General features: G+C 47.5%; 1 protein-coding gene across 1 annotated transcript; it reads left to right on the top strand.

Moving 5' to 3' along the window:
- Nucleotides 1-27026, top strand: LOC144124394 (putative transporter HI_0519). Its single transcript, XM_077657021.1, has 12 exons — nucleotides 1-84; nucleotides 1613-1717; nucleotides 3633-3805; nucleotides 6061-6208; nucleotides 6644-6904; nucleotides 8123-8284; nucleotides 10505-10630; nucleotides 11545-11669; nucleotides 15306-15474; nucleotides 17326-17478; nucleotides 24999-25179; nucleotides 26904-27026. The coding sequence occupies exons 1-12, from the start codon at nucleotides 1-3 to the stop codon at nucleotides 26918-26920; spliced, it is 1704 nt and encodes a 567-aa protein (XP_077513147.1). The 3' UTR covers nucleotides 26921-27026.
- The last annotated feature ends 688 nt before the right edge of the window (nucleotides 27027-27714 follow it).

Raw genomic sequence — 27714 nt, 5'->3', positions numbered from 1 at the left:
ATGCCCACCCAGACCGGGGTGGAGGCCACCACGACGTTTGACAGCGAAGCGACGTCGAAGCAGCACACTTCGATTTTACTCAGGGTGAGATGACTCCTTGGAGCTATAAGTGGCCGAAATAGCGGCTTTCCGACCTGCACTCAGGTGAGGCCGCGATGAGCAGTATACGGAAGGGGCGGGAAAAGCCTTGACGCAAGAAATTACAATGGACAGCTAATGATCATTGCCATCTTTTGCACAAGGCCCTCCCCAGTCGACTTAGAAGAAGCCGCGGCCGAGCTCTCCCAGCATGGTTCATCTGCTCACGTAACTCCCTGCAGCTACATCGCCACCCATGTTTCAATTCACTCAGAATCAACAACTTTTCCCAAGAGATCACCGCAGTGGCCAGTTCAGTTCTGCGAGTTGCGGGCTCCGCTCACGTGTAATTTGGCCACGCTTATGTTCCCCAGGAGATATCATCGACGCTATGTATGTTTTAAAAATTCATGCTGATATCTTTTCATCTCCAAACGATACCGTTATCATTCTCATTGCCGTACCATGTGGATTTGTCCAGAATTTAACCTCGAAAACACTTCCTCGAAAATCTTGCGTAATTTCTTTCCGATTTCTAAATAATTCAGAAAACACAAAATTAACGGTAGGGCTTTGGGGCTCGAGAACGTGTGTGTTGTGTTGTGTGGGGCTCTATGAGTTTTATGACGAGAAAGTCATATAGGAGAATCGTCAACAGGAGAGCCGGTGGCACTCGTTTTGAAACGGGTCGACAGGTTTGGCTGTGGGTTATCTTCCTCGCCAGAGCGTAATAAAAGTCGGCTAGGGCACCACAGAGCACTTGAACAAGAGAAAAGAAGGCTTTATGGGCATGGTAGAAGCAGCAAAAAGTGATTGTAGCAGCAAACTCAATGAGCATAAGGGCGTTAACCTACCAGAAAGAAGCAACTATTCAGCATCGTGCTGTTGCCACGGCCGCCAAACCCTTTAAAAGATGCCGAGACGAGCACTTGCGAAGTCCAGTCGTGTGAAGTCAGAAACCGCCGCCAAGGATTCGTATATACTGTCACACAGCAGGGCGATGGGATTGTCCGATATAACATTCATGGCAGCATTCGCATGCATACGCTTGAAAAAGACGCTGCTGCCGGCGAAGCGATCGCAGCACTGAACAGGATGGCGCCGGGAAGAAAAAGTCCAGGGATGCATCCCAGGCACTCGTTAAGCGAGAAATAACTACTGAACATAGAGTTGTTGCCACAGCCACCAAGCTCTCAAGCTCCGGCGAGAGTTTCGTGAACAGAGAAAGTTTTGTATCTCTCCGGTACTGGTTGCGAGAATTAAGAGACAATATTTTGTTCTTCGCTTAAACATTTTTCATGGCGCCAGAAAACTAATGCGCATCTCCGCGTTTGTGCTAATGAAATGTCAGTGTTTCAGTCTTCAACGTTTTCTGTCTCGTGTATTATTTCGACCTGACGTTCATTCCTACCACAGGGCTGCTTCACTGTCTGGGGCGTAATTTTAGCAACGAACTAAACCGAATGTGGCAGCGCGTAACAAAAGCGCGCCCACCGTTCGGCCTGACTAATGAGAACCTCTCCATCCCCGGCAGCTCCTGCGGCCGGAGAGCAAGGCGGCCTCGGGGCCCGGCGACCTGCTGCTGCAGCCAGCAACCAGACGCTCCCTGCTTGTCGGTGCTTCGGCGATGGCCTACCAGGTGGCGACACATGCGACTGAAGCGAGCAATGAGTTCGCAGAACAGCTTAAGGAAAACTAGAGAGTATATCGGTCAGAGGAAAATAGAGGCAGCATAAGGGCAAGGAAATAAGAGCAATGGTAGAAAGCTACCAATAGTTACAAACGGGACGCATCTAATTATGCAAATATATCCAGGTGACGGACAATATCTCCGGTCCTCCTAGTAGCCTCGCGGAGTATGCCAAATGAACTTCGTCTCTGAGCATAGGCGGTTATAAAAAAAAGAACACTATTTGTTGGGTAGGAAGCAGTTGATTACGGCCCAAGCCAGACTTCCCGCGTTTCGATCACCTCAAGGGGAATAAGAGTTGAGGGGTGCTGTAACATTGCAGACAACTTTCCACGGGGCGCTAAAAGCGTCAGTGATTTCGGGACGTAAGGCAACAAACATGGCCACGTAGCTGGAGCAGGTATACCTTAAAGCCGATGCGTTGTGTACCGCCTAAACGGCTGGTGAAATGTTGTCCGGAGCCAGGTAATGTTTCCTGTTCGCACAGATTTTAGTAGCGGTCCATGATCACAAATACGTAAATATTGTCAACAGTGCACGTCTAGTTCGGCGCCCCAAGTGCAGATGCCCTTGATTTGTTTCGGATTTTTTGCGTGGTGCCTTTCTGAGGCAAAAAAAAAAAAACATTGGCGCCGAACAGAGCTAATTTTTTAAATTTCGTGCCGCCTGCCCATGTAATCTACAAGTATTATCAGTGTTTCCAAACGCGCAGCACTCGAACACAGACGCAAAGTGCGGCCTCTTAAAGATAGCGAGGTGGTTGGTACCTCGGCCTTCTGACTGGCTGCACGAAGTGCTTTAAATAAAAAAAAAACGCTAGGGCTAGTTGCAACAGTTTCCTCAGCCAGAGTAGGAGTTCAATACTTGTTTGCCGCGAGAAGTATCTTTGAGAATTAAACGGACACAGAACTCGTTCGCGCCGAGACCTTCGCACCATGTATTTAAATAACATGTCTTAAATTTATTTATTAGTACATACTGCTGTTGACTCCTTGGTGTATTTGTCTTCGTTTTAAAACTGTGTAACTTTCAGTACTGCCTCCCTGCTGAACTTTAAGTTTGTGGACTCGTCAAACTGCTCATTGGCAGCTCTTCTGCAACCCCTCCATCTGTATTGAAAGCTGGACAATTGATTGATTGATTAATTGATTAATTGATTGATTGTAGTATATAAGCACAATTTAGTATAACGCCAGAACGTGCGAGAACGGCTACAAATACAGATGGAAGGTAGATTAATATGTTGTGGAAATCATATTTCTATGGTACTCAGCTTTTTACAAACGGCGCGCTGTTTATTAGACAATATTATTTTTATCAAGGGGCCTAATCACCGGTGATACTTAGCTTTTTTATTCGTGAACCCTGCCTTTGATACCAGAGTCGGCGCCACTGAAGGCTCCGAATGCACTGGAGGGGCAACGAACACAGAGAAAAAAAAACGCTTCAAAATGCATTCCAAGGTCACTTTTCGTTTTATTGTACCTGATGATAAAATTCACGAAATTCGGCTCATCCCGTGTTTTGACGAGAGTGTGCCTGCAATATGAAAACCCATTCTTACGTACGTACAGCTTCATCGTTTAAACGAAAAGGGTATTTAATCACACAGCAGCGAAAACATCGGATGGGACTACTCCGTTCACTAAGTTACCTGCAGGGATAACAAAGCAGGGCGAGAAACAACGTGCAATATCAGCTCTCTCTCCGCAACTTCCCTCTCGCCTCCTGAGGAATATCACTGATTTCACTCTTCTATTCTACAAAAAAAAAAAAAAACTGCCCATCGGAAGAGGGATCTCGGTAGCAAAGAAATTGTGCGTGTCTTTCCATTAATCCAAGTTTTCACCGGGCCTTACAACAGGTGCTGCTGGTCTGCGGCCTGTACCGCGCCTGGTACGAGCCCGCCGACTGGTGCTCGGGGGTCTGGCTGCTGGTCGCGTGTTCCGCGGCCCTGGCAGCTTTCGAAGTCTTCCACACGCTGCTGCACTACGCCTGGCTGCGCAGACGCGGCACGCCCCTGCTCCCGCCCACTGTGTGAGCATCCGCTGCCGCATGCACAAGTTCACCCTATACGCGCGCAAGTACCTTCGGAAGGCGTGATCCCGTTCTCTCAAAAGCACAGCGCCACAATTTCCAATTGAGCAGCGCCTCACAACGGCAGAAAGCAGAGATTTCATGAAGAGAGATAATTATACCGTTACCGGCAACCTTTGGCATTATTTGTGATGTCTTGTAGTGGATTTATCATTTCGGTTTGAACGCGGAAGATGACAGATCCTTGGCCCCTTGCTTCATCGCGTGTTTTCTTTTGCTCTTTCATGCTCAAAACAGCTACTTATGTCGTTCCTAACGTGTCTGGGCCATCTCAGCATTTATTAGACAGAATAAACAAGTTTTTGCCGGTACATGCGGCTGTCATGTAAAGCCCCCCCCCCCCCCCCCCCTCCCACCCTTCGTGGTGGTGTCAGAAGGGTTATAAATGGAAAACGAGTCGGACGGCCTGGCGCTGCCTGACCATGTGGCAAAGAGATGCAGGGCATCCCTAGTATGGAGGCTGAGGAAAACCGGAGAGCGGTGCATGTCTTGGCTTGCGACTGCCGAAAGACAGCTGCTTGTCTATGAGAAATAGATGGATCGTAGGGAAACAGTGCTGTCGTGCAGTCGCACGTCCCCGAGATACCGTCTCTGCCAAAAGTAGCAAGCTTGTCCCTACCTCTTTCAATGATACTAGGAGGCATTTTAACACCAAAAAGAGCATGCTGATGGTGCATGTGCACATGGCGAATGTTATCCAGGCCGTCGATGAAGACTGGCGATAGCAGCGTCGCCGCCTTACCGCAAACTTTCACCCAATTCACGTCAGCCTGACTACTTCTTGCAAAGACGGCATATGAAATTGGGAAAGGAGACTAAGGGAGTGTTGGCTGAGTCACCCCTGGAGAAACCGAAACCACGCGGCCGAAGAAAGCGTTAGCCACGGCTACGAGCGCGCTTCTTGCAGAGGCGCGCCTGTCGCATGTTGATTGTGCGCCTCTCCGCTTCCACCCGGTCGCTGCAGAAGGAGCACGTGACATCCACGCCGCTGTGTGGCGCATGCTCATAGCTCATAGACGTGGCCAGCGCTTTCTGCTGCCGTGTGGTTTCAATTTCGCCCTTATACGTCCCCAAAATTCGGCTTCGGTTTCACCAGCACATGTCACCAAAATTCCTTACGCTGCAGAGGCGTCAAAAATGGCACTTTCGAAAACTAAAAACTGATATGGATGTTACTTGTGGTGGGTTACGAAACTCTAGGCAAATAAAGAGCTTAACAGAATGAGTTGAAAGGTTAACAGTTCTATATTAGTTCACCATCCAGCTAGCTGACATGTCTTGGCTGCATTCTGATGTTCTCCACTTTTAACAATGTTATACCGAAGAAAGAACACTTTTAAGTGAAGAAGCGTATTTTTAAAAATTGCGAAAATTCTTAGATGAAACACCCTGTAAAAGTTTCGTGTTTAGGACTCCTGTCAGCTTGCACATGACTGGGTCGCCGAAGCGCATTATCTCTTGGCCACCCGGCGTGGTTGACCAGCCGCGTTATGAGGGGCGGAGCCCCTCACTTAACTAATAAGGTTTACAGCCTCCCTCTGAAAAGCTGATAGTGCTCATTCGTGAACAGCACGATGTTTTCAACTCGTCAGCGCTTTATCAGCTTCGAGATATTTATCGGAATGTCTGATCTAAGCTATTTTTGTAAAGGCGACTCGTCGTATAATTCATAATACGCAATAAATATACCCTTGAGCACGGCAAGGGAGCTTAAGTACAATAATGAACAAAATAGCGACAGGTCGCAGGAATTGCAGGGATTCAAAAAGTTCTAGATAGCATGCTTTGGTACTCGGAGGCATGACTGTGCTGCAGGTACCGCTACATTTGACTGCTGACAAACTAGGGTGAAGTGATTTCTCTGGCGTGTTTGTACTCGAGCTCTTCAAAAAAAAAAACGCACACACACACACACAGCAGCATAGTACGTCCAGAAACAAAGTGCGACAGGGACTCCCACGCACGGAAGACAAGACGACAGCTCGGGCTGAAGACGTCGTGATACAGTAATGACAACTTCCCATGCCGTTTCCTGTTCGAGCTTCCGAAAAAATCGCAAAGCGCTGAAGTTAACCGTACGTAAGGCAGCTTCGTGCAAAGCGGCCTTCTTCCGCTTTACGATCTACGTGGTGTAGTCTCTTGAGTTTCTATTTTTGGCTGATTCCTGGATTCGACGTCTCTGCACTGCTGTCCAGGCTCAAGGCCATCTCGTGCTGCATGGTAGCGGCCCTGCTTCTGCTGGTCTTTGTGGACGCCCAGAGCAGCATTTTCAGACTCAACTCGCTGGGCGGCGTTCTCGTCACGCTGGTCATCGCCATCGCCTCGTCTAATAACTGGCACATGGTACGTTCAGCGACACGTCCCGGTCCACATTGCTGCGGTGCGCATGCGCAGGCTTGCAGGGGCAAGTGGGACGTCGTCGTCTCTGGCTCATTGCGCCGTAGTGCACTGCAAGGACAGCGCTGTCAGCACAATTCACGGTGCGCTGCAACTGCGTGCAAACAAAATTTGCGCTCTAATGATCACGCTGCTCTGTGCGATATGTGAACTCTTCTACGCAAGAAAGCGCAAATTTCCCGGTTGGAACTCAGGCGTCTGGGCGCGACTGCCTGAATATCAGGCAACCCTCAAGCTCCTGCTGACACCCAGATATTCTGAAGACGTCATTCTTGTTCACCCTTCTCCTCTTGCCGCAAGAGCCACAAAACTGAGCGCGCAAGCTGTGGCCGTCTGTTGCTGGGCGGCATGGACGAAGCTTGTGCACGTACGCGGCCGCAGATCGACTGGGTGCTGGTGGCCAGGAGCCTGGTGGCGCAGTACGCCATCGCCTTTCTCTTTCTGCGCTGGGCGTCCGGCAAGGCGGTGCTCTCGTGCGTCGACCGCCTCGTGACGCGCTTCTTCAGCTTCGCGGCCGATGGCTCGGAGCACCTGTTCGGGTACCTGACCACAGGGCGCAACGTGGGAGCGCTGCTCAACTACTCCGACTTCGAGGAGCCCGTGGTGGAGTACGTCCACCTGCAGCCCGTGTTCGCCTTCCAGGTACCGAGGAGGGCACTGGTCGCCGCCTGCGACGGGCCACAGCAGAGCGATAGTTCCTTGCTGCATGGGTGCGCTTCGTGGCAATGCTGACGCACAGTTCCTGGAAACCTGCACAGATACCGTGTACAGATGCTCAAAAAGAGAGGCAAGGAAAAGAGGTTCGATGGTGATCGCTCTACGGCATTGTGCATAATGACTCACGGCATCATTGCATTAGAATTAATGATTTATAAGTGCATCATGAGATTGTGTGCGGTATGGTAAGTAATGTACGTATTACTTTCCGAAGCAGCACATGGGCTATAAGGGCTGCGTTGTGGACCGCTCTGTATTAATTTAGACAAAATGAGGTTATTGACAAAATGAGCAGGACGTCGCCCATAACACGAGTGCCCTTTTCATCTTCATATATATAAGGCCGTGACGGCTAGTATTTGATATCTCGACCTTGGGGTGTGGATCGCAACGCCGCTCACAGTGAGCCACCACAGCGGGTATGGCAGTCCTTAAAACTTTTGAATAGATTACATGTAGTGCATGGTTTCCTAATTCGATCGGAACATGCGACGACCGAAGACCGGGCGTCAGATTTCATCAGTATGATATGCTGCTTATTTATTCACCCTTGTAGTCGCTCCTATAGCATGCATCTCAAACTTGTAAACTGTAGACACGACGCGTTCGTCATCGATGACGTTCTTTCTGTACAATGAATTGGAAAGAATAGAGTTTACACATTAATGCATTTAGGCCTTGTGAAATGCAGTTATGCAGTGTGACACCTTCATCGAATATACGCAACAAATTTCTCGTCCTGGCGGACGTGACACTCCTAGGCGACCACTGTCTTTCATTAGCTATGTTCGCAAGAGTAACTTGGCTGTCTTGACTGCAGTGAAGGGGGCCAACGGTGGAGCGGTGACACTGTTGTCGCAAGCCCTACGCGACTTAAACCTGCACCATCGCGCTCCTCGTCTGGGTGATCGCAAGTTTCTCGATAGGCGTAAAAGCGGTACAGGCAGCCCTTTTACTTTTGGCAAGTTTTGTATCTATATATAGAAGAGCGGTCCAGAGGCGGGTAAAATATCGCAGCTTTGACACCGCCGCCTCCGTGTTATATCGCAATATTTCGTAATGGTAAGCCGGTATGGCAATATATCTTACTTACCGAGAGGACTTTGGAGTGTAGCATTTACCGACCACCATCTGACGCTGCAGGTGTTCCCAGTGATCCTTCTGGTCGGGTCCATGGTGAATCTGCTGTACTACACGCGACTGATGCAAGCAGTCGTCTTCCGGGTGGGCGGAATCATCAGCCTTTTTGTGGGCTCGACCATCTGCGAATCCGCCTGCGCCGGGGCCAACGTGTTCATCGGCATGGTCAGTGCGCGACACCCGAACGCAGTTGGCCGGAGGGCAGTCGGCGCCCGTCTGCAGAATGAGCCCACACCCAAGCGAGGAACGGGGATGGGTGTGCTTAGGCAGCTTAAAAGGTTCCCCTAGCACGGCTCCATCACGTGAGCATGAAAACACAAATCTGACTGCATCCACTCGGCATGTTCTCAAGAGCAGCAAGGAAATACCGTTTTTTGTGTGTCGAAATGGCTGCAGGAATTCTGGAGGCCACGCTAGAAAATTAAAGAGCCTTGAACTCTTTTCAGTCTAAAACTTTGATATGACCTTGTGGGTTGATGCGACGCCCAAGCAATATTCATCCCTAAAATGCTGTTATCTACAAGTTTGTGAAATAGTAAAGCTGTACGCGTTACTCACTGCCCCATCCTTTCGTTAAGGCTAGTCAGTGGTACACGCTTAACTTTAACAATCTTCACTCAAAATCTACCTGGCATGTATGGGCATATTCGAATGCAGTTTCCAAGAAAAAAAAATCATTCTGGTCTTCAAATTTTTTTCATGTTTTTTTTATGGCCGTTCGAAAAATGTTTCTTGTCCCATGTCGTGCATCTGCGAAAATGTGCGCCTTGTCTTGTGCGTTTTTATTTAATGCATGTTCATACAAAATGAACTCGCGTCAAGATTTTGTCTGTTTTAAAAACTATTGTTCAGAAATTTTGCTTGGTGGTAGTACGTCATATCTTTCGAGGAGACCGCGTTTTTATCTGTAAAATATTTATTGAATACCGCTGACCGCGTTGCGCATGGTATAGTTTTTTGCAAGTATGTCTACGAATGAACCAAAAATTTAGAGCATTGCATTATTCTGCTGTTCCTTTACAAGCAAGTAAGTTACGTCGGTCAACCGGGCTTACGGGGCAGTTGTCTCTTTTCTGCTAGGGCGTTCTGATTTATATTTCCGACGAACATTTACCTAAACATGTTATTAACTACTGGCAGAAGCACTAATCTGAGAAATGAGCAAAATATACGGTCTCGTTTTGTCCTCATATCCATACTGAAGTTCACGCTTGAGAACACTAAAAATATGTTTCCAATTATCCAAGTTATGCATCGACTAACTCCACTCTGTTACATGTATATGATAAGGCTACGAGTTCGTTATTACGCGCAACTAGTTGCGGGTGGGTATAGGTAAAGACGCGCAGGTGCCGCGTAGGTGCTTACGCGCAACGTGACTTTCCACTCAGGAGAAATATCCACGCTAATGCACTAATAATAGCCTTTAAGTGGAATGTAGAACAAATTCATGTGGTTTATATTACAGCTCTGCATTACTTAATGGCTGTTTACCTTTTGGTCGCAGCTCCTGAGTTTTTGATTAAACACGGCGCGTCTTGAGTCATCAGCCTGAAGAGATCAGAAACAGAAGGAGATTCTTCGTTGCTGTAGTGGAGTTTTGTAGCGTTAAAAGAGATTTTTTTTTGGAAAGTTGAGAGACAGAGAGAGAGAGAGAGAGACATGTCTGGGCAGGTACAATTCTGGGCGCAAATATGCTGTGGTTACGAAGAGAGAAGAATAGGCCCTAGAGCTTCCAGAGTAGTTTTTTTCTAGAGCGTATAACGCCACTGACATGAGTGGTCTAATAGCAGGAAAGTAAGCATTTTGTATGCTGAGAAAACAAACCGTTCATTGATTCAGGCGCGCTACAAACAATCTGGTTAGCTGGGTATTGATGTCCTTCAGCAACTCAGTGAAGTGGGCGAGTTGGCAACCCATATTAATAGAATAACAGCGAAAACAAAATTGTTGGAGGCGCTTAGATATATCTTAACTGCGGGAAGGCGAAAGCCGTTTGCGACTCATTGCACTGATTTGAATTTGCCGCGCTTGAATTCATTTCACGACAGAGGAGAAGAGCAGCTGGCGCGAGCGTGGCAGAGAGATCACGAGACATCACAAGGTCACATGACTTGGGTTACATGACCTAAATGTAACGGACGGACGCGACTATGAGCCATTAAAGGCTACGCCTCAAAAAAAAAAAAACGGAAGAATAGGCAAGCGACATACGTGGGCTGATTTCGTCTAATCGATTCCCGAGGAAATAACGACAACAAGCCACGACTTACGCAACAACAACAACGACAACAACAAGCCCACTTACGCAACTCATTAGCACTTGATGCACTGCTGCGTATGTCGTCGGCGTTGGCGCGGTGATGCTAATGCTCTGGCGCGCAGACGCAGTCATCCCAGTTGTTGAGCCCGTACCTCTCGGTGATGACGAAAGCGGAGCTGCACAGTGTCCTCACCAGCGGGTTCTCCACCATCAACGGAAACCTGCTCGCCACACTGGTCGGCTTCGGGGTGAGCCTTTCAACACCACCGGCCACTAGGGCTCCGGCTGCAGCCCCGAAAGCAGACGGGACAACCAGCCGAGTTATGTACGAAGCAGTGTTCAGCTTGCACTTACAGAGCGCGCAATAAGTATGCGCTATATCTGATTCCGCGAATATAGGAATGCTGCAAACTTACCCCATGTCACACTTCTATAGTGTGACATATATATAGGGGCCTTTTGTTGACCAATTATTGGGTTGAACATTTTCGACTGGTATACGAATGTGTCATTAATCTTGTATAGATCAGCGTTGCGCAGTTCTTCTCAAGAGCTGAGTAGACAACGTCTAAGGGGCAGTTTTGACTTCACTGTTTAATTATAGTTGGTTGTTGCATTCTGAATGCTGAGTTCAAGGTAGCACATTGTTTGCCGACTTCGTGTTCATCGTTAAGAGCAAAGCTTCGGGCAGGCGCAGAATTTGTTGCAAGCTGCGCCTGTCCCGTTCATTGTCTCATCCATGACTTTTTTTTTGCGTAGTTTTTAAAGGTAAATGCTGAGCTTTAGAATGGCAACAAAAATGACCTATACTTATATGTGTTATCTCTGTGCGTCACGTCTCTGATTGGCTGGAATGTTGCGAAAACATTTTTAACAGAAGAACCGTGTCGAGTGGTAACGTTTGCACGTATAAGATTACTTCAACATTCACAGGAAATATTTGATGTTATTAGAAATGTTTTGCGCCAGCCTAAAATCTGACAGCTTGAGGTTAAATGTTTCTCGCACAGTCTTAATCCGAAAAAAGAGCATTTGCTCCGATTATTTGCTGCGACCGTTACAACGAAACGATTAAACTCTTGTATGTAATGCCATTTTGCAGCCCCCCGGTGCCGCTTGTATTCGTATGCGATTCTTTTTTTCTGACCGCTGTCGGGCGCAGCTCAGCGCTGACTACCTGCTCACCGCCTGCCTGATGAGCGTGCCTTCGTCCCTGCTGTGCTCCAAGCTGTTCTATCCAGAGTCCCAGGAGCCGCTCCCCTACACCAGCCTGGACATGCTCGCCTGGTACTGTTCCCCTTTATCGCACGCGTCCCTCCCAATCAGTCAGCATTTGATTTTCTCCCTTGACACATGCATTCTTCCTCATGATTCCCCTCGTATTGAATAACGTCCGCAATGTAGGTAGGACCCGGTGAATCTGTTTGTACCGCAGTAATGCCCGAATCGCGTCAGCAAAAGAGAACAAAAATTGACAGACGCTAAGATGGTCTGACGCTATGAACTGCGCAAGCAGAATGCGCTTTTAGGATGATGTTTTCCACGTGGTGCTTTTCCATTTGATGCTTTTTCCTGCTGTCGCATCCCACTGCCTGAACGCTGCGCCTATTGATTTCCCCTTACCTTAGCTGGCGTTTATGGCTCGCCATTGATTTTGACGCTCAAAGTTTTCTGCATTTAAACTTAGCTTTACTTTTAGCTGGTTTTATGGCTCGCTTACGAATTTTAATGCTTTCACATTGGTTGTTTAATACACACTTCCACTTTTGGCTCTCCGTGTTGGATAAGCCGATGACGCGCGCTAGCTATTTGGCACCGCTTTCCCTCTCTCCTCGCTGGCTGCTCGCTTGGAGGCGTCGTTGTACCCGCCTCTCCACCACCGCCGATACAGATTTTCCCTCTCTCCTCTACTCAGAGCCGGTTTTCATCTCTGCTTGCTGCAGGCTCCAGCAGCTTCAAGTGATGGTTACGCACAGACACATGCCGGTATTTTCCGCTAATCGCACTCATACTGCTTTAAGTAGTACGAATTCAGAGCAGCAAGCGGCACTAAATACGTTTATCAAAATTTTTATTGACTAGTTCATAATAGCTTCACGGACCCCTGAGGGCCAAAGTAGACCCAGAAGCTAGGCATATATCGTTATTAAACAGTCCGGAAGCGTTTCTACTGATTTGATTCGAACAAGTAATGGATTATATTACATCCCCTTAATTATGCATTTGACGCGAACGTCCCGCTCTTCAAGTCTGAGACATTCTGGCTGGAGGTCAAGGCACACTATAGAAGTGCAATTTTTGCACCTCTTAAACTGCATCAGTAGTCGATAGCTCGCTACAGTGTAATTTCAGGGAACTGAGCCGCGCCAATAGGAAAGATTGAGTGTGCTTTTTTAAAAGGAGTTTTTTTTTTATTAAATAAAGTGAAGTCAGCTCGCGCGCCGCAGCACGACGCCAGCGCTTACAGTATTCGCGAGTCATAGGCAAGGCAATGTGCAGGCGAGCACATCCGTCAAAGGATGGCTCGACAAGAAAGGAGCAGAATGGTGACGAAGTCCCACGAACCTTGGGGCTTCTTCATTCGCAAGTTCTCAGTGTCGATGGAGAAGACAACATGTGAGGCGGTGGTTCCAACAGCGACTTTCTGAACGCCGCTATAATCAACCTTTCTCAAATGGCCGCTAAGCTCATGCGTTCCTCTCCCGCTCCGGCCCAGCTGGTTGAAAACAAACCGCCAGCTCCTACCTACTTCGTATACGCAGTTCATGTTAGACATTGGCACAAGCGACAGATATGGGCAGATATGGGCGTGGCCTCGTCAGGCAATGTATGCCTTTTGCCACGTCACCCTGGACAACCTCTTCGTTGTCTGAATTAAATTATGAATGAATGAATGCCAAGCATGCATTTGACACTTCGCAGGCATGCGCAGTATTGGCTTCTCCCACGTGAATTTGTTTACAACCTGTTATTGCCCTCTCCCCAGAAGGCGCTACATCTTGTGAAAAAGGCGGATTGCGCTCGCTATCCACAGCGACCTGCGCTTCCGTGCTTCCCTTCACAAAGATTTTGACGGCAGTCCTTTTCTACAAAAACTGGTGGATGATATGGCGAGTTTCATTTCTTTAGGCTCCATCGGTAAGCTAAGTAAGCCTGCTGTAACTTGAGCTTTCGCAAAATTCGTGAGCGACACAAGCCTACAAGTTCGGCAATGAAGACGGAGATAGGCACTGGACTCGCTTTTGTTGTGATCACAGCCAGTGTCCCCCCTAAAGAGGGCCTTCACATATCCCACCGAACAAGTAGGTTGCGTGCTTCAGGGGAAGCTCGTACGTTTCACTAACGTTACCTAATACCGAATGTTTTTTAACGGGACAGTGCTAAAGGTCCCGCTCGTCGGAAAATCCGGCGTCGGCGTGACTGGAAAACCCTGATTGGTCAAGAGGGTGGTGACGTAGAAAATCAGGTTCGCTTAAAAGAAGGAAGGTGACCAAGCGGAATTGAGCCGCGTCGGGAGCCGGGCACTCTACCTCTATACCACTGAGGAACGTTCATTTAGTGGTATAACTGGAGGCCTTGTACGAGTACCTCACATTACATTACAATAACACTAAGTTAATTATGGTCACTAATTAGCGCCGCAAGTAATAAGAACGATGATTTGTAATACAGCATATAATATGTGACAGCACCAAGCGGTTCGATGACTCCTTAAATGTGTCCCAGTTAAGCCCCAAGTGACCGTAGGGATCCGTTAATGCTATTGCGATATTCTTGAGGTGAAATTAAGTGTCCCTCAGGTTTCTTTAACGTTTATGAATTTTTATTTCAAAAACTGTGGAGGAGACGTCGGTGCGGTCTATGCAGGTAGATGGTACAGCAAGGCGGACTGTACACGTGATATGGATCATAATTAGGAGATTAATTCACTAAAACTGACTGATCACATTTTTGTTTTCAATTTTAGGGAGCAAGTTTAACTGCGAAATAGAGGGCGGCCAGTGTTGGTGAGTCCTGTTCTTAAATTTCTTTAATCAGGAAAGTGGTTCGAAAAATCGAAGAACAAAAATACGCCTTTGAAAGCTCGATAAGTCGGCTTTTCTGCTTTGTTTTAAAATATTGAGTCACTCACATTTCTTATGCAGCATATGCAGACGCTGTCCCTGAATTTGATCTTATAGAAGTCAACTTGACTTCAGCAACGATACTGCGCAAAGCGATGCCATTTTATAAATATGCATAGCGGTAAAGCCAACTCAACTAGCTTTGAAATGCGTACTTTTGACATCCGATATTTCCACATTCCCGATAAAGGAAATTTAAAATCTGCAATCATTTTCGGTATAGACGACCTTCAATTTCACAGTTTAATCATGCCCTCTTAAATACAAACTTAAAAAGTTGAATATTTAATTAATCGCCTAATTATTGAGCTCTATCACGTACAGTCATGGACACAATATTGCAGGAAGGGGATTCGAAGGAAAAAAAATTTCGGTGCGGTTAGGCACAGCAGGTCACTGAAATGGATAGAAGCGCGAGTAGGCATGCATGACCTATTTGTTAGAAGAATACCATCGGTCTGGCAAGAGATACAACACAGAAATAATTATTTTGTCCATGAATCCACATCCCGCAAATTTTTGTCCATAGCTGTACATACTGTCCCCCTTGCTACAAAATCCACCAGCACAGACCACACCGACGTACCTCTCGCAGTTTTTAAAATAAAAGTCTGTAAACGCTAAAAAAGTCCGCCTTTATAATCGACTGTCACTAAAAGTGGCCTTCCCATCTCCTTGTGCGCTTCTCGTGCGGAGCCGAGAAATGGAGGTGCAGTCTTCCAGCGTTACAAGCAAAGTACCCGCCGCAACGAACGCCTAGGCCGCTCATAAACGTTTTTCCTCCTCCGGTTTCCCGCAGCACTGAGGCGTCCATGCTGGAGGCATGCGTGGTGGGCTGCCGCCAAGCCATACGCGTGCTGGGCAACATCGTGGCCCTGTCCATATCCTTCCTGGGCTGCATCAAGACCTTCGAGAGCGTGCTGGCCTCGCTCAGCGACAGCGTTGGCTTGAACGATGTCACGCTAGAGGTGAGAGCCCCATCGGCCTCTTGTGAAGCGCACAGCGCATAGTGTATAAAAACAAGACGGGGTGGCAACTTCTCTTGGCAATGGAGTGAAAGCTGCAGAGTCGTAACACTCCGGATATTCCTACGCAGCGGAATGTAGTCCCTCTTCCAATGAATTGTATTCTCTTCAAACCTGCTATATTGGTAATACAGCTGAACCTTGTTATAACGAAGTTGAAGAGGCCAGGAGATTACTCCGTTATAACCGTAGCTTCGTTATAGCGCGTGTTGAACGAGCTTCCAATGGGAATCGTCATTTCTTCGTTATATTCATTATCTCGTTATAGGCCATTTCTTTATAACGAGGTTCGACTGTATTCGTTATTTAGGTCAAGAGTCACGGGGAAAACAAAGTTCTTTGATTACAACAGTTTTTCGAAGCACGTCCTCTTACAGAAAGCTTCTACTGATGGCGCCCGCTATATCAGCAACGGGGCGAAGCAACCGCGCAGCAACAAACGCGTGAGGCGGTCAGGCACAGCGCCCTGCTACCGACCTATTTGAAGGAGTGATGCAGTTACGGATGCTCAATCCCTGTGGCTTTCTCTTCATTGCCAAGAAAAGTTGTCGCGGAGTGCAGTGTCCCTCTTGGCCTTTATGTGCGAAAGTATCTTCCTTATGACCGTGCGGCTCTCCGCACGTCTCTAAAACGGACGCACAATGATGATGGGGTTGGAGCATATTCAACCACGTGCTGCCATGCGAATCCTCTAGATATCTTTGTTCTTCTTCTAATAGTCAATGATTGTCTCTATGCCCGGATCTTCAGCGTCAAAGTCCTAAAAACGCTGTCTCGCTCACAGAGTACAAATGTACGGTCTGCTAGCTGTATAGCGAGAAAAGAAAAAAGACGGGAGTGCCATTTTTTTTTACTCACGGTATCGCTGCAGCTACACGAGCCACGTGGATTTCAAGCTTGAGCATGCAAGTCAGAGCAACGCAGGCTTTAACCGTGCTTGCAGCATAGATTCTGTATAAGGCTCCGTAGGCTTGAGCAGGAGCTTTTGATTATTTCACTTCCTCCCTTGGCAAAAAGTTCCTTAGACAGTCTATAGACTGTCCACTGACTTTTATATATAAAGTCTAGATACTTTTTATAGACAAATTATATAGACTAGTTTGAAGGCAATACAAACCCTGTGAACATTCTATAGAGAATATATAGATTTATGGCCATTGCACTTTTAGTACACTTTTTTCTATAGACAGTTATAGACAACGAATGGACAAAAGGAAATACATATGGAAGGCAATAGAGTCTATAAGAAGTCTATGGAGAGTCTATTAACCAGTTTAAAGGCTTTCGGCAGCTGAGTGCCCTTATGCGGCACGAATTGAGCTAGTGGGCGGAAACGAGCACGTCAAAGGCTACTAGTTAGCTTAGCAACGCCGGCATTGGATCACCAATTGGTAAAATATCCCACTGTGCAGATTACGCGTGGTGTGCTGCTTGCAGCTTTACGCCTAGTTATTGCGCTGTCTATAGTGCGCCGCCGGAAAGTGCCTCAAAAGGCGTTCAGCCTTATGGACGCTGCAAGCATGCTGCCAGCAGCAATTTTTGAAATTCCCGCTGTGCGCAACGATTTCCGCAGTGAGTAAGAGTGACGATAAGCTTACTGGACTTGCTGAGATACAACTGTGAACCTGAAAAATCTGAGGACGTGAAAAGCTTTACTTAGGTGTCTCAAGATATGAACTTATCCTGAACTATTGGTATCCTGTAAAACGTGTCCGAAAGTGGATATTCTGCTCGCCTGTATCGGTCATACCTGACTGCACAGGCGTGATCTCCTGTGTCTCCCTCTCTCATCAGATGGCGTTCGGGTACCTGATGACGCCGTTGTCGCTGGCCATGGGCGTTTCTTCGACAGACAGTTTCACCTTCGGAAGGCTGGTCGGCGTCAAGGTCGTCTCGAATGAGTTTGTCGCCTACATCATGCTGCTGAAGAACCTCAAAAACCTGCAGGTGAATATCTGCTTAGGATTGTCGGTAACAGTCGATCGGACGCGCAGCGCAGGAATATCGTCCGAGTCGTAATTACGCTCACCGGTCAACCTCGCGGCGTGGGGCGGTGTTAATATTCTGTACGCAACGCCATTCCTTCAAGATCTTGAAAACATGGCTCATGGAGAAATTTCCACCGTTTATGAATTCAACCAACCAACCAATCAATCAACTAATCAATCAATCAACCAATCAGTCAGTCAGCCAGTAGGTCAGTCAGTCAGTCAATCAATCAGTTGGTCGGTCGGTCAACCCATTTTATTACTGTTAACAAAAAAATTCATAACAGTTCATAAAAATTCATAACGAATCAAATTGTGAATGTTCAAAATGATTCGAAACGAGTGTGGAGTTCGCTGACCTTTCCGCGAACTCGTTGATCTTGTGTTCGCAAGGAAGGCCGCTCCAGCGAGGTCGGAAGTCCCCAACAAAGGGGCCCGTCCCGTCCCTGCCTCCCCTTTGTGCAGCGGACGTCCTCGTTTACGCCGCGCCGTCACGGGGAACGCCGTGGCGTGGGGAACGGAAGTCGCATTTGTGTTGTTTGTCTATTTGATCGCAACCTCTCCTTTCCCAAATGTTTAATCAGCACTCTTTCCCCAATCGGTGATTAGTTGGAGGAAATCCTTATTTTCCTTTCCCTGACCACTGATTGGCGAGATGGGTCGTTTCTTATCTTATTGGTTGCTGTCCCCGCTAAGGGCGGAGACAGAGGGATTAAAACCAAGCGCTCTGGGTTGAGCGGGGGCTGAATTCGTCTGATCCACGATTTAGTCATGTAAATAGTTTTCTCCTTGCTTTGCTTCTTCTCGTTTTTTACCTATGTTGTAAATAAATAGTTAACCTTCTCCTTTCCTTGAGTAATGTGAATGTTTGCGAGTAGAACCACCGGGTCATCAAGAAACCCCGATTTCATCATCAAGTAGTTTCCTCTCATCGCCACAGGAAGGGGAAACTCAACTGGCGCAGTCGACACAGGATCTCAACTGGCGCAGCACATAGGAAACTCAACTACGAGTCTGACTCGTTCTCGAGTTTTCGAATAACTGGCAAGAAGTTCGAGTAGGGCACGCCGTAGGGGGAGTGGGGTGCTTTCGACGGCCGTTTCAAAAGCAGGGCCCACTACGATGCCACACAACTTACTGCCGCGATCTGTCTGTTGTTATGCTCGCGCTCCCTTCCTGCTGTCGACTTCGGCGAATTTTGGCATGGGGAGGATTCCCTGAAAACCACCGCGAAGGTGAATGAGCCTTCTGGAAGAAACGTGACTTCAAGGACTGGCGTTATCGGAAGGAATGGCAGAGGCAGCGGTGTCAATGGCGGCACCGCCTGGCCGAGTATGCCATCAGGTCGACGGACGGAGCTTTGTTCTCATCAGTCACGCTAGGGATGACAACTGAAGGACGGCTGCGTCTTCGACAGAGTTCCCTCGCTTCGGACCCACGTGGGCGCTCCCCTGGCAGCTGTGTTGACAACAACGTGACCGTGTCTTTTATCCCTTCCGTCGACGAGCTGAGAAAGCATCAGCACCGCCCCTGCCGTAGGCGGTACCATCAGTGTCATCATCTGCACGTTTGATTGGACATCGTTCTTCGAACTGTATTCCCCAGTCAGGATCTGGGGAAGTCAGAATCTGGGGAATACGAAAGGTATTTAACGAGCTGCTGGTTTGGGCAGCGAGACTCTTTCGACCACTGAGAAGCTCCCTTTACTGAGAGGCACTCTCAGTTGCTCTCACCTGTGCAGTTTGTAAATAGTCTTTGTATAAAGCTTTCCATGTTTTCTCTCCAATCTTCCTCGTCCCTTCTCCGGCCCAACCACGCTACCTGAACCCCAACACTGTGCAGAAAGGAGGATTCAGCACCGCGACGTGGTCCGTTCATGTGGTGGCATTCATAATGCCCTTAAATTATGACCTTAAAGAGTGCGGGACGCGGCCAGAATCAGCCAGGTTTAACAAACCCTGCTGGAATGCCCGACCTCGGAGGTCATGGCTCATCCCGCTCATAAGAGGGGAGTTGGCCCGGGTTTGTACACTGTCGTCATCAGTAGGAAAAGGTAACTTTCCACTTTCCTATGCGAATTACATGAAGCTGAAAGAGCTAATACGTAGACTTCGTGTTGCGTGTGCCCTTGTCGACATCACAGCAGTGTCTTTAGACAGCTACAGTTGTAATTCCATGACTTCTAGTGTCGCCGCTAGCGCTTCCCTATTCCATGTGAATATTCGTTTTGTACGAATAATCGCACAAGTAGCGAATAATCAAAAAAAATATTCTAATCGTAATTCGGTTCTTAGCTACACTATTCGTGGTAGATTCTATGAAAAAGCTATCCTTTCCATACCCGATTAGGTTTCAATAAGAACTTTTCGCACACCTCTACAAAACAGGGCCTGGACCTTGTGGGGTTGACTTGGGGAGATATAAATACGTTCTCCCCACTCAATCGCGGCTGACACGGTTCAAAGCCGCCCGGACCCCACCCCGTGATCGCGTACGCTACCGAGCGCACGCCAACCACAGCGGGCCTTGCTCTGAGGAAACAAAGGAACGACACACTGGCTGACACAAACGGGCATTTATTGCTACGGCAACAATAACGCCAGCTAGCAACAAGGTACACTAATAATCGAGGTCGTCCGACTCACCAGCAAGGTTCCGAGCGAATGTTCGCCCGCGCTAGGGCAAGGCATATATACTCCGAAGGCCGGACGGGACGATATACGGGAGCGGGTCTCCCCGTTGCTTCCTCGCCCCGCCGGCGAAGAGCGGAGCCGCGAGCGACACGTCCGCTCACGCCAACGATCCCAGCCGAAGACCCCCCTTTCCCGCGCGCGGGCTTCAGCAGTCCCCGCGCAGCGACGCTGGCGCCCTCTCTTGCCAGTTAACGTAACTGACAAGGGAATGCGTACATACTCGGGGTGAGACTGCTGCTGCACCGTGCCTCGCGGGAAAGCAAACGCAGGGGCTGCAGGGCAGGTCCCACAACCTGTAGCAATAGGCTAGTTATGCGTCCAAAGCCCAAAAGTCCACAGATACAACTAATCTTTACGATATGAACAAATACGGGCCTGCATATTAAAAAAATTAATTGTGTAAATATAAATCACAGAAACGCTGTTCACAAATGCAGTCCACAATGTGAGGAAAGGTATATAAAGTTCAGAGCGACTAAGCAGGATCCGCAAGAAGAAAATATGTAAAATAGGCCAGCGTTCACAAACATCTTTAGCCGCCGCGGTGACTCAGTAGTTATAATGCTCAGCTGCTGACGCAAAAGACGCGGGTTCGACTCCACTGCGGCGGTCGCATTTCTATGGAGGAGAAATGCTAGAGGCCCGTGTGCTGTACGATGTCAGCGCAAGTTAAAAAACCTAGGTGGACGAAATTTTCGGAGCCCTTCACTGCGGCGACCCTTATAGCCTCAGACGCTTTAGGACGTTAAACCTCTATAAACCATAAGCCATAAAACAAAAATCTTAAGCCTTCTTTCGTCGCCCAGACATGCCATTCACCAGCGATTATCGTGACTGTTACAAAAGTAGGTAAAGATTGGTCGCGGTTTTCACGTGCACTTGAAACGCGCTTAGCACCCATCCTTGGCTATCGTGAAACGAGGGGACGTCCGACGAAGGTAATATTCATATCTGCTCGTTCATATTGTGCTATATTGCCATTGTGTATTTCGTGGCATTGGGGTAGAGGGTGTATAGTTATGGCATTTTATCTCATAAACCAAGTGACGTGACATTTCCTGTAAGGAAATGCTCTTTAGGTGCACGAAGACAAAGGACATGTGCAATAGGCCCTCAGTCATCTTCCCCGTCTCATATCCGGCTCTGCTGCTGTAGCGGATAGAAATCCAAGAACCATTGTGTAAATATTGGTTCTCCTCATATTACTGCGCGTCGCCTGCATCTTACCCAGCGAAGCATTCCTTTCTATACATGCGCGGTGCAGATATTCCTCGTCTCTGCTGTCATTGCTGACCTCTCCTGAAATGCCGCATTCCCACTGGGGAAATTGACCAAGGCTTGGCGAAGAGCGCCAAGGAATTCACTGTAAAGATTTACTGGTAAAGGACGGCGGTAAACGTCAAATGAGGCAAAGAGAATTAATGGAGACATCCATTCTTCGCCTCCACCTCCCACTTTCGGAGCACGGCCTGGCAGTATTGTGTTCGCCCATTGGTTGTCAGATGGATGGATGGATGGATGGATGGATGGATGGATGGATGGATGGATGGATGGATGGATGGATGGATGGATGGATGGATGGATGGATGGATGGATGGATGGATGGATGGATGGATGGATGGATGGATGGATGGATGGATGGATGGATGGATGGATGGATGGATGGATGGACGGACGGACGGACGGACGGACGGACGGACGGACGGACGGACGGACGGACGGATTCAGGTTCCCAAATTCGGTTTAAACCTAAAAATATCAGTATTGCTGCTGGCTGTTGAGTACGGGTTACGCTTACTCAAGGTTTAAAATTAACAAAGCAAACCGTGTTCTGAAATCAACACCACTTTGCAAAAAGTAACACAAAAAAAATCCAACCCCCGCTTATATTTACAACCTCCACAGCCGCCGCACTGAATTCGGAAGGTCAACCTGTTCCGTAAAACCCACTTCTGCGTTATAAAAACACGAAACCCAAACAAACTCTTCATCCTTAACTACCACACCAGAATCTGCTGACTAGATTATGTTACGCGAACCATAACCTTTCATATTTTGCTATATTCGCCATCATCGGCGTCTACGTCAAAGTATGTCGGCCGTCGCACATAGTTCTAGCGTTTGCAGCTATGTGGCACTGCCATTCATTCCACTTCAACACTAACAGCTCCATGCGTTATGCTCGATTCTGCGTCAAAATCCCACTGTTTCTTAAGTTCGCACGCTTTACGGAGGCTGCAATAATAGCTACGGCATCAGCAGGAGCGAATGCACGAAGACTATTCAGGCGAAGGCAAAGGAACAATTTTTGCTGCTGGTCAGTGCTGAAAAATATGTGGAAGCTTTTGAACGCTGCACGCAACCTGCGTCATCTTTCGACTGGTGCCAAAATTTAGAGTTCAGCGTTCGTCACGAACTCGACAGATGGCAGCAGCATAGCCAATTGCATGTGGACTATGGACGTATATAGTTTAGAAAAAAAGGAGAAATCTGAAAGTGGACAGTTCATGATAATTCAGACAGGAACACTCCATTTTTTCAAGCAATACCAAGGTGCCTTGGAACGGGCAGATAAAAAAAAATAAAACTCAGGATAATGATTCATGTAATGTGTACCGTAACTCACTAAGACAAATGAACTTGCGCTCGTGAAACGTCAATGCAATCCCGATATTCTTGCCCTCGGAAGCATCTCTTAGGCACTAGCGTTAAGGGATAATGAAAATAACGTGAGTGAGTCCATGGGGGGGGTCAGGAAAATTGGTTGAAAATTTAATGGTTTAAAAGCAAGGCAAGAACAAAGAGGCAGCGTTTTTAGGAGTCATAATGAATGTATATCTTAAAAGATAGTTTAATTCATTAATAATGATCGGTTAAAGGGTCAGGTCTCGAAATGAAATGAATCCTGAACGTAACGTGGCGCCCGCCACTGCTCCGTTTTGAGGGTACACCCATCCATTATCCATCAATGCGTCCGTCCGTCTATCCATTCGGAAGTAAAAGCGCACGGAAAAAGCGCTTCTCATGCGTCAGTCACGCTGGAAGTACATATTGAGAGGGTCAGCTGAAGTGATTTCTTTTTGTTGTTTTGTTATTTTTACGTAATAAACCTTCAATTAGATTACGCAATGTGACTTTTATTCGAGAGGGAACACTATACTCGCTGTGTCTTTTATTTCCTTTCACTGCGTCGTTTCCGCCCTTCTCTGTTTTCTGCATGCAAAAATGGTTTTCTTACACGGCGCTCCAAATCACTAGATGCTGCATTCATTAAGAAGGAACTGTACATAATGAACATGACTTTTCAGCGAAGTCATGTTCATTAACTTTCTTCAAATTTGCATATCAGGCAAAAATATTTGCTTTGTTTATATTGCATACATGAAAAAAAATTGCATGTGCGCAACAAATGGAGCACCTCGATAGAAACAGACATATATGCACAATTCCTAGTTATTTGTGCAAGCTATAAACATTTCCAACAGTGCTGTACCTGTACAAAGATGCTATGTACGTAGGTGAAACCAAAGGTTTCTGCTCGCTGTGCTGCTCTGTTCAAAATTTTTTTTTATGTCATCATCTAAATTCAGGGCCGACGCTCTTTGCAATAGCATATGCAAATTCAGAAGGTGCGATAACCTCCTATGATGGCCATTCGGTGGTCAAGGACGTCTTCAATCGACGCAGGACAATAAAAGAGTGCTCCCCGAAAGCGACTGATGCAGGTATGGACAACGGAAGCTGTACCATCTTTGCCAAAATTAACCAGGTAACGTGATTTGTTTCTTAGGCGTGTAGCCGAGCACTTATAGATTCCTTTAACCTCCAAAGCTGCGCAAGATAAGGAGAACCCTTCTCCTGATCTTTCGAGGCCTTCTGTTTTTCAGGGGAGCCGTATGTGTCCGATTATATGGCTGAGAAGCAAGCACCGTTGTCTGGTTATTATTGGCAAAAATGGTACAGACCTTAACACCTGATCCAGCAGCAGGCGAATGTTTTCTGATTCCGTTTGAAGGATCTCCACGTGATGAGTATTGCGATAAAACTGTCGTCGCGTAGAAGAGTTGGCAAAAGCAGAAACTGCGTCGAGAGTCTGTAGAGGCCAATATCGTGCTGCACTCACTAAACCATCTCCGCAATATGTGCTGTAAACTGACGTTCCCCAGCAGCGCTGACTAGAAAGCACAGTGACACCTAATTCTACTATCTGAGGACAATTAAAAGTCATCTTAAAGAAGGGAATTATTGCTTATTATAGATCGGGTCAAGAATCAGGTTTTAATATTTAAATTAATCCTGAATCCTGAACGCCTCGCCTACGCCATGATTCTGTCCGCTTTTAGTAGTACTGATGGCCAGAAGGTTTATCGCCCGGCTGCTTTTTGGCTCTCGCTCCCACCTGCTGTCACACCGATGTCGTACACAAGAAAGACGCTTAACGAGCTCCATGTCGCAACTGTCTTCCTTGGCCGCAGATTGCCGTCAAGAAAGCACTATCGGTTACGCAGGCAGGTGTTTTATGCGAGAGACGTATTGCGCGCTATCTTCCAGCATTTTGCAGTGTTCTCAAGCACAAAACGTCGCACTTGGCATGCATACCGTTGTGTAAGGCTCAAAGTGTACGGTGAAGAAAGCGAAAGTAGTGCAGTTTTGCTGAATATTCACGCTAAGCGCAGCGTTTCACGAAACGTGGCGCAGCATGGCGCAAGATGTCGCCATACTTTCCTTTTTTTCTTCTTCTTTTCTCTAAACGTGCTGTCACGACCGCACATTTGTTCCTCCTCAGCGGCGGACGGTGATGCTGGCCACCTTCGCTCTGTGCGGCTTCGGCAACGTGTGCGCGGTGGGCATCGCCCTGGGCGTGCTGGGGGCGCTGTGCCCGGAGCGCCTCTCGACCGTCGCCGATCTCGGATTCCGTGCCATGTGGGCCGGCTGCACCGCATCGCTGCTCAACGCCTGCGTCGTGGGTGAGCGGGATCACATTACTGCAGGACGCGACTCCGTTGACGCTATAAAACCTGCCGCATTCACCATTCGTGTTTGATGAAATCGTGATCTATTAATTAGCGATACCACTCGAAGGGCGCCTTACTGAATGCTTCCTAAAACTTCGCGATTTTCCTGGGTCGACCAGAAATATTTAGTACCTGCCACACCTGCCGTACGCGTCAAGTAACTTCCTTCCATACTGATGAGAAATGTGGCGCAATTGTCTGATCTTACCGCCGTCATCTGGGGTTTTGCACTTACTCTATAGTTTCTCCCTCTGCACACGGTGCACTGAACCCACGTGATACAGCGCACGGCTAGTGCTGGTTTCTAGTTTGGACAAATGCTTGAGCGCCTGTGCAACAAACGCCCGCATCGTAACCGAGTGCTCGAGTGATTGGAAGAATAGTTGCCTCATGACTTTCCACATTGTAGCTTTCCACAAAAGTGGCAAGCCATCGCATTTTTTAAATGAGATTTCAGAGAGTCTGAAAAATTAACAGGCAAATGTGGAAAATTTCTTTCGGCTAAAGGTATTAGAGACTGGCTCGGTTAATTACTGGCATTAATGTACGGCATCTGTGGCGCTGCGAACGTTTTAGTTGTCTCTGAACATTGACCGGCCGAAAAGAAGGCGATATTATCGCTTCTTTGAGCTGGACGCAAATACAGTTGCATAGCGCTCTCTCCGGCGGCTTATTTCTCACGACGCTGCTGCATAGGAGATATGCCGATCAACTTAATCGCATGTTGGCGGCTTAGAGCTTCCTTTTGGCGATACGACATTCTAGCTTCATCTTTATTTTTTTCCTAGTTTCCCGAAGTTAGGGCGCTAACCTGTGACTGGAGTGTCCACGGCGGCCATGTTGAAGTGACAGCGCCCTCAGGAGTTAGTCACGCACTAGATACGAGTGCGTGCTAGTCATATACGTGCTTGCTTCGTTTGCTTCCATGGGGAATTACATTATGATCGAATGAAAACTTGAAACTAGATCTACAATGTTTGCTTTTAACGTGTAGCCTAAGGTGGTGATCTCAGCTGCGTCACCGTCCTACGATGAGCTCGTCTTTTAATGGCGCCACTGTGAACAACAAGACATTTCCTACTCGACGCACCAAATGATATTATTTGCCCATAAGTGAAGAACACGTTCGCTAGGTTCGATCACCCTCAGTGAGGGGTATTTTTCCTTGTTGCTCAGCTCGGTCGGCTCGGTCCTCTTCGCATAAGAGCGATCGCCGCGCATTAATTAAAAAGCGGCCACCGACCGTGAAGCTTACAGAGACGCCACAAGCATGCATTCATGATCCGAAAACACCGCGCACCTAGGCGAACCTGCCGGTCTAGGAGAGGAATGTAATCATTTCTCAAAGGAGTATGCAGGAACACAGGTTATCTTCAAAATCACATTTCTGCTAGTGATACATCGTCTTTTCTTACGTCGCTGCATTTCCAGCAAAATATTTTCTTCTTTTTTTACTTCAAAGCAATGCGCGCGCTGCTGCACATCGTAAATCAGGTAAACAGCTTCACATTAACAACTGCATTGCGGTACAATCATCATACCAGTGCTATTACACAGCCTATTTGCCGACTGAAATTCTTCTGTTCTCTCTTTAACGCCAATAGTTCTGTTTAGACGAGAGCACCTTCCTTTACGTACTTTTGTTTCATACGGGCTTCTTGTGTTTGTATTTTCAGGTAGCCTCATCGAATGACCAAGAAGCGTTGCAGCGCTGCATCGCATATCAACAAGTAACCATTTAGTTAGCATGCAAATGCAGCGTAATAGTTGATATAATGAGTTCCTTTATATGTTCCCACCAAAGGTAATTAAACCAATGCTTACGCCGTAAGGTTCTACAAAAAATTCTGCATGTATACCCAATAATAACAGGACGCCTGACTTGGCTCCTTGTCAAGCTCAGCATCTTCGACTAAACGTAGCCGCTGGCTTGAGTCTATTCCAGGAAGATAGTGACAATTGGATCGGGTGGACGCTGTTGGCTCAATACGGCAGCACAGACAGAACCCTTCGTAATGCAATGGACGAAATCCGCCAAACAATTTCATGCATGCATTGCGCGTCTGTGCATACATTTGCTTGGTTAAGCTCACTAGGCAACCGATAACAGTGACTCAGTGATTTGGTGTTCGGTTGCTGATTCCAAGGTCGCGGAATCAAATCCCGACCCTGGTGGGAAACATTTGGGTAGAGGCGAAGTGCAAACACACACGTGTGCTGCGCGCTGTCAGTGGACGTTGAATAACCCTACATGTGGGCAATTAATCGCGAGTCGTAGCCACCACGGCGTCCTTCATAGCATGTGCATATTCCAGTGTGTTCATAAACTGGCATGCAACAGCACTAATTCAAGTGTGTTGCGGAATAATTTAAACGGCACTTGCTTGTCACGTGTCGTGCGTCAGGGCAACGTAGCCCCGTGAACATGTATCCCGGTGACATGCTTTTTTCTTGAAGCGTGCTCATTGTCCCGTTCTTATGTTTATG

Source organism: Amblyomma americanum, chromosome 3 (assembly GCF_052857255.1).
Source record: "Amblyomma americanum isolate KBUSLIRL-KWMA chromosome 3, ASM5285725v1, whole genome shotgun sequence".
Lineage (NCBI taxonomy): Eukaryota > Metazoa > Arthropoda > Arachnida > Ixodida > Ixodidae > Amblyomma > Amblyomma americanum.
This window is presented reverse-complemented; position numbering and strand designations above follow the sequence as displayed.

Excerpts from the sequence above, each read along its gene's own strand:
- LOC144124394 (XM_077657021.1), top strand. The coding sequence starts at position 1 with ATGCCCACCCAGACCGGGGTGGAGGCCACCACGACGTTTGACAGCGAA. Across the intron at positions 6,905-8,122 it reads AGCCCGTGTTCGCCTTCCAG|GTGTTCCCAGTGATCCTTCT; the intron begins GTACCGAGGAGG and ends CTGACGCTGCAG. Across the intron at positions 17,479-24,998 it reads AGAACCTCAAAAACCTGCAG|CGGCGGACGGTGATGCTGGC; the intron begins GTGAATATCTGC and ends GTTCCTCCTCAG.